General features: G+C 36.3%; 1 protein-coding gene and 1 non-coding gene across 2 annotated transcripts; both read right to left on the reverse strand.

Annotated features, from left to right (window-relative positions):
- Positions 1–655: 655 nt before the first annotated feature.
- On the reverse strand, positions 656–1,627 carry LOC112763644 (uncharacterized). The gene has a single exon (XM_025809264.1). It carries the CDS (start codon positions 1,625–1,627, stop codon positions 656–658), a length of 972 nt encoding a protein of 323 aa, XP_025665049.1.
- A 4,362-nt stretch (positions 1,628–5,989) lies between these two features.
- LOC112767955 (small nucleolar RNA R71) lies at positions 5,990–6,093 on the reverse strand. The gene has a single exon (XR_003185394.1). It is a non-coding gene; the product is annotated as a small nucleolar RNA R71 (small nucleolar RNA).
- Positions 6,094–6,941: the final 848 nt, after the last annotated feature.

Consider the following 6,941-nt stretch of genomic DNA (forward strand, 5'->3'; position numbering starts at 1 on the left):
CAGAGTTGGAATGCTCTCTGTATTGTAGACAGAGTGGACTCTTGGGATGATTTATTTTAGAATGGTCTTTAAGCCTGCATTGTAGCATTGCCCAGCTTCGTTGTGGTCAGTGTGAATTGTTGCCACTATATTGTCTTGCACAGAAAATTTTACACAAAGGTGAACTATGGAAACAATAGCTCCAAAAGAGTTAAGAGACGGGTGTCCTAAAATAATATTATAAGGACTAGTGCAATCAACCACTAAAAATTGGATATCTAGGGTTTTTGAGTTCAGGAACTCCCCTAGTGCTGTTCTCAACCATACGTAACCTGATACGGGGTACCCTTTCTCCGGAGAATTCTACCAATTCTCCGGTTGAGGGTTGCAGGGATTTATCGCTGAGTTGCATCTTTTTAAAAGTGGAATAGAACCATACGTCGGCACTATTCCCGGGGTTAAGTAGGACCTATTTGATTGTTAGCTCTCCCATGTGTACCGAAATCACCACTGGATCATCCAAGTTCCGGCACTGCAACTTGAAGTTGGACGCATCGAAGGCGATTTGTTCCATTGGAGGTGAATTGTGTATCTTTTGACAAGATCCATTCATCATCACCATGGCTCAGTAGCTTCTTTTTCTGGTCGCATTGGTTGCTCCTACTCTTGCAAAATCTCATAAAATGTAATTTATTTCTCCTTTCGAAGAAGGAGTTGCGACCGCTCCATGCCAAGTTCCTTTGTCTTTATGATCTGAACCATGGCTCAATTTGTCAATGTCCTTGGCTTCTTCCTTTTGATTTCTGAAAGTGACATATTTGTCCAGTAAACCGTGTCTGGCTAACCTCTCCAATAGGTCTTTGGCTACTATGCATTCATCGGTGGTATGGCCATACTTTTGGTGGAATACACAGTATTTATTTCTGTCTACATACTTCTGATCTTGATATGTTCCTGCTTTGCTGGGCGGCTTTATAAGTTTGTTGTGTAGGATTTCTTTAATTATATTCTCTCTCTTGGTGTTGAACTTAGTATACGAATCGAATTTTGGTGTCAATTTGAAAGGTTTCTTTAGGTCCTTGTTTTGAGATCTGTGCGGCCTTTCTTCCTCTTTTTGAGATGGTGGTCTTTCCATTCTTCGGGCTTTCCTTAGTTCTTCGACTTCGATTTGTCCAATTGCTTTATCCCTGAATTCTTCCAATGTCTTCGGCTTTGCCACTGCTATTGCTTCCTGGAATTTTCTAGGTCGGAGGCCAATTTTTAATGCATGCAGGTGTACTTCTGGATTGAGGTCTGGAATTTCTATCGCTGCCGTTGTGAAACATATCATGTAGTCTTTTAGGCTCTTATGTTGCCCCTGCTTGATTGTACTGAGGTAGTCTGAATCTCGTACGTAAATCTTGGACGCTACAAAGTAGTTTATGAATAACTTGGCGAATTCATTAAAGCTCGAGATTGAACTTGCAGGTAAATTAGAAAACAACAGTAAAGCAGCTTCATCTAAAAAAGTAGGAAAAGATTGGCACAAGATAGGATTGGAATCACTGTTAAGAAACATCATGGATTCAAATTTAGTAACGTGAACCTTAGGATCTCCGATTCCCTTGTACGGTGTCAATGTCATTGGGAGCGTGAAGTTTTTAGGCATTTCAAAGTTTATTATTTCTTCAGAGAAGGGGCGATCCTCCGCCTTTCTGTTTTGGGAGGTGCTCAGCCTGTCTTCGTGTTTGACTCAGATTGGTGTTCTTGGTGAAGGTCGTCATTAACCTTCTTGTGATAGTCCTTTTTGTTGCCATTGTTCTGTTTTGCCACTAATAGCTCTGCCGTTCGTTGGACTTCTGCTTGTAAAGCGGCGTTCGCTATTGATGAGCGGATAATTTATACCCTTTTTGGCATTATTTTTACATAGTTTTTAGTATGTTTTAGTTACTTTTTATTATATTTTTATTAGTTTTTATTCAAAAATTATATTTCTGGACTTTACTACGAGTTTGTATATTTTTCTGTAATTTCAGGTATTTTCTGGCTGAAATTGAGGGACCTGAGCAAAAATCTGATTCAGAGACTAAAAAAGGATTGCAGATGCTGTTGGATTCTGAACCTCCTACACTCGAAGTAGATTTTTTGGAGCTACAGATACCCAATTGCCGCGCTCTCAATTGTGATGGAAAGTAGACATCCTGGGCTTTCCATCAATATATAATAGTTCATACTTTGCTCGAGATTTGATGGCCCAAACTGGCGTTTAAAATCATCCTAAAACATCTTGGCGTAAAACGCCCAAACTGGCACTAGAATTGGAGTTAAACGCCCAAACTGGCACCAAAGCTGGCGTTTAACTCCAGGAACAGTATAAGCACGAAAAAGCTTCAATGCTCAGCCCAAGCACACACCAAGTGGGCCCTGAAAGTAGATTTCTGCACTATCTGCACTTAGTTACTTATTTTCTGTAACCCTAGGTTACTAGTTTAGTATAAAAACTACTTTTAGAGATTTATTTTACGTCTTTTAACCATCTTATGTTCTGATAGACCATTGTACACGTTTGGGGGCTGGCCTCACGGCCATGCCTAGACCTTTTTCACTTATGTATTTTCAACGGTGGAGTTTCTACACCCCATAGATTAAGGTGTGGAGCTCTGCTGTTCTTCATGAATTGATGCAATTATTACTGTTTTCTATTCAATTCACGCCTACTTCTTCTCCAAGATATACTCTCGTACTTAATTCAGTTAAGTCAGAATGAAGGGGTGACCCGAGACAATCACCCAATCTTCATTACTCACTTAGCCAAGATCGCGTGCCTGACAACCACAAAGCGGTCTACATGATGTTCAACGTAGTCATTGGACGACAGCCGGAGTATATTCTCTTAGATATCTAATACACTGACCGAGTTCGTGAGATTAGTATCTTCGTGGTATAGGCTAGAATAATTGGCAGCCATTCCTGGGATCCGAAAAGTCTAAACCTTGTCTATGATATTCCGAGTAGGATCCGGGAGGGGATGATTATGGCAAGCTTCAAACCTGCGAATGTTGGGCGCAAGTGATAGTGTGCAAAAGGATCAATGGATTCTATTCCGACGCTAGCGGGAACCGACAGATGATTAGCCATGCGGTAGCTGTACCTGGTATTTTTCATCTGAGATGAGAAATCCGACAGTTGATTAGTCGTGCAGAAACCGTAGAGGACCATTTTCACTGAGAGGATCTTACAGTTTGCCATGGAAGGAGGTAACGCATGGTTGGAAGAAGGCAATAGGAAAGCAGAGGTTCAGAAGCAACAAAGTATCTCTATACGCTTATCTGAAATTTTCACCAGTGAATTACATAAGTAACTCTATCTTATTTTATATTTTATTTATATTTTAATTATCAAAACCTCATAACCATTTGAATCCGCCTGACTGAGATTTACAAGGATGACCATAGCTTGCTTTAAGCCGACAATCTCCGTGGGATCGACCCTTACTCACGTAAGGTTTATTACTTGGATGACCCAGTGCACTTGCTGGTCAGTTGCACGGAGTTGTGAGAAAAGTGTGAGATCACGATTCCGAGTACCAAATTTTTAGCGCCGTTGCCGGGGATTGTTCGAGTTTGGACAACTGACAGTTCATCTTGTTGCTCAGATTAGGTAATTTTATTTTTTATTTTCGAAAAAAATACAAAACAAAATTACTTAGTTTTCGAAAAAGTTTTCAAAAAAAAACTGTGTTCTTCAGAATTTTTTAAGAACGGATTCTTGAGTTTCATAAGATATGTTGAAGCCTGGCTGGCTGTTTAGCCATGTCTAATCTTTTGGACTGAGGCTTCCACTTCTCATTGACATGCTTGTATGTTTTATGCTAAAGCTTGGCTGGCTATTTAGCCATGTCTAATTTTTTGGACCGAAGCTTTCACATAAAGCTTGGCTGGCTATTTAGCCATGTCTAAATTTTTGGACCGAAGTTTTAGACTAACATTGCATGATTCCTGGAATTCCTATTAAAAATTCTGAATTTATTTATTTTCTTTTTCTAAAATAATTTTAAAAAAATTACAAAAAAATTTAATAAAATCATAAAAAACCAAAAATTTTGTGTTTCTTGTTTGAGTCTTGTGTCAAATTTTAAGTTTGGTGTCAATTGCATGCTTTTTAAATTTTCTTTAAATTTTCGAAAAATATATGCATGTGTTCTTCATTGATCTTCAAGTTGTTCTTGATGATTTTCCTTGTTTGATTTTTAAATTTTCTTATTTTGTGTATTTTCTTGTTTTTCATAAGCATTTTTGAATTACTAGTGTCTAAAGTTTAAAAATTTTTAAGTTTGGTGTCTTGCATATTTTTCTTAAAAATTTTCAAAAATATGTTCTTGATGTTCATCATGATCTTCAAAGTGTTCTTGGTGTTCATCTTGACATTCAAAGTGTTCTTGCATGCATTTTTCGTTTTAATCTTAAACTTTTATGTTTTGTATCATTTTTGTGTTTTTCTCTCTCATCATTAAAATTCAAAACTCAAAAAAATATATCTTTCCTTATTTTACTCATAAATTTCAATTTAAAAATTCTATCTTTTCAAATCTTTTTCAAAATCAATTTTTTTTTTCAAATTCCTTTTGATATTTTCGAATTCTTTCTTAAAATTTTTCAAAATCTTTTTCATTTTTCTTTCAAGTTTTTCAAAAATTCTCCAAAATTGATTTTCAAAATATTTTTCTTATTTTTATTTCATAATTTTCGAAATCATAGCTAGCATTTAATGTTTTGATTCAGAAATTTTCAAGTTGTTACTTGCCTATTAAGAAAGGATCAATCTTTAAATTCTAGAATCATATCTCTTAATTTCTTGTTAGTCAAGTAATCAACTTTCAAAAATCAAATCTTTTTAATTTCCTTTTCAAATCTTTTTCAAAATGATTTTCAATCATATCTTTTCCAAAATTTAATTTCAAAATCCTTTTCTAACTTCTTATCTTTTCAAAATTTGATTTCCAAATCTTTTTCAATTAACTACTTAACTTTTTGTTTGATTTTAAAAGTTTTCTATTTCAATCATATCTTTTTCAAAACCACCTAACTACCTTTCTCTCTCTAATTTTGGAAAATCATTAACCTCTTTTTCAAAATTCTTTTTAATTAACTAATTGTTTTAATTTCTAATTTTATTTTAATTTCTAATTTTATTTTATTTTCCTTCTTAAATTCGAATTCTAACTAATAATTAAAATAAAAACAAAAATATTTTTCTTTTATTTTAAATTAAAATTCGAATTTCTTCTCTCTCTCATCTCTTTCTATTTATTTTATTTATTTACTAACACTCTTCTTCTTAAAATTCGAACCCACTCCCTCTCTCTGTGTTCGAATTCTCCTTCTTCTCCCTTCTTCATTCTATTTCTTCTATTCTTCTACTCACATAAAGGAATCTCTATACTGTGACATAGAGGAGTCTTATTCTTTTCTGTTCTCTTTTTTTTCATATGAGCAGAAACAGGGATAAAGACATTCTTGTTGAAACTGATCCTGAACCTGAAAGGACTCTAAAGAGGAAGCTAAGAGAAGCTAATGCACAACACTCTGGAGAGGACTTAACAGAAATTTTTGAAAAAGAAATAGTCATGGCAGCCGAAAATAACAACAATGGTAGAGATGCAAGGAAGATGCTTGGTGACTTTACTGCACCGACTTCTGACTTCTATGGAAGAAGCATCTCAATTCCTGCAATTGGAGCAAACAATTTTGAGCTTAAGCCTCAATTAGTTTCTCTAATGCAGCAGAATTGCAAGTTTCATGGACTTCCATTGGAAGATCATCATCAAGTCTTAGCTGAATTCTTGCAAATCTGTGACACTGTTAAGACCAATGGGGTTAATCCCGAGGTCTACAGACTTATGATTTTTCCCTTTGCTGTAAGAGACAGAGCTAGGACATGGTTGGACTCACAACCTAAAGAAAGCCTGAACTCTTGGGAAAAGTTGGTCAATGCTTTCTTAGCCAAATTATTTCTACCTCAAAAGTTGAGCAAGCTTAGAGTGGAAGTCCAAACCTTTAGACAGAAGGAAGGTGAATCCCTCTATGAAGCTTGGGAAAGATACAAGCAATTGATCAGAAGGTGTCCTTCTGACATACTTTCAGAATGGAGCATCCTATGTATATTCTATGATGGTCTATCTGAATTGTCCAAGATGTCATTGGACCATTCTGCTGGTGGATCTCTTCATCTGAAGAAGACGCCTGCAGAAGTCCAGGAACTCATTGAAATGGTTGCAAATAACTAGTTCATGTATACTTCTGAAAGAAATTCTGTGAATAATGGAACAACTCAGAAGAAAAGAGTTCTTGAGATTGATACTTTGAATGCCATATTGGCTTAGAACAAAATATTGACTCAGCAAGTCAATATGATTTCTCAGAGTCTGATTGAAATGCAAGCTGCATCAGGCAGTACTAAAGAAGCCTCCCCTGAAGGAGAAGCTTATGACCGTGAGAATCCTGCAATGGAAGAGGTGAATTAGATGGGAGAATCCTATGGAAACATCTATAATCCTTCATGGAGGAATCATCCTAATTTCTCATGGAAGGATCAACAGAAGCCTAATCAAGGCTTCAATAATAATGGTGGAAGAAATAGGTTTGGCAATAGCAAGCCTTTTCCATCATCTTCTGAGCAACAGACAAAGAATTCTAGGCAGAGCCCCTCTGATTTAGCAACCATAATCTCTGATCTAAGTAAGACCACTCACAGTTTCATGACTGAAACAAGATTCTCCATTAGAAATTTGGAGGCACAAGTGGGTCAACTGAGTAAAAGAATTACTGAAATCCCTCCTAGTACTCTCCCAAACAATACAAAAGAGAATCCAAAAAGAGAGTGCAAGGCCATAAACACGTCCAACATGGCCGAACCTGTAGAGGAGAGAAAGGCAGTGATTTCCACTTAGGAAGACCTCAATGGACATCCACTGATCACTAAGG

The sequence above is a fragment of the Arachis hypogaea genome, chromosome 17, assembly GCF_003086295.3.
Source record: "Arachis hypogaea cultivar Tifrunner chromosome 17, arahy.Tifrunner.gnm2.J5K5, whole genome shotgun sequence".
Taxonomy (NCBI): domain Eukaryota; kingdom Viridiplantae; phylum Streptophyta; class Magnoliopsida; order Fabales; family Fabaceae; genus Arachis; species Arachis hypogaea.

Excerpts from the sequence above, each read along its gene's own strand:
- LOC112763644 (XM_025809264.1), bottom strand. The coding sequence starts at position 1,627 with ATGCCTAAAAACTTCACGCTCCCAATGACATTGACACCGTACAAGGGA.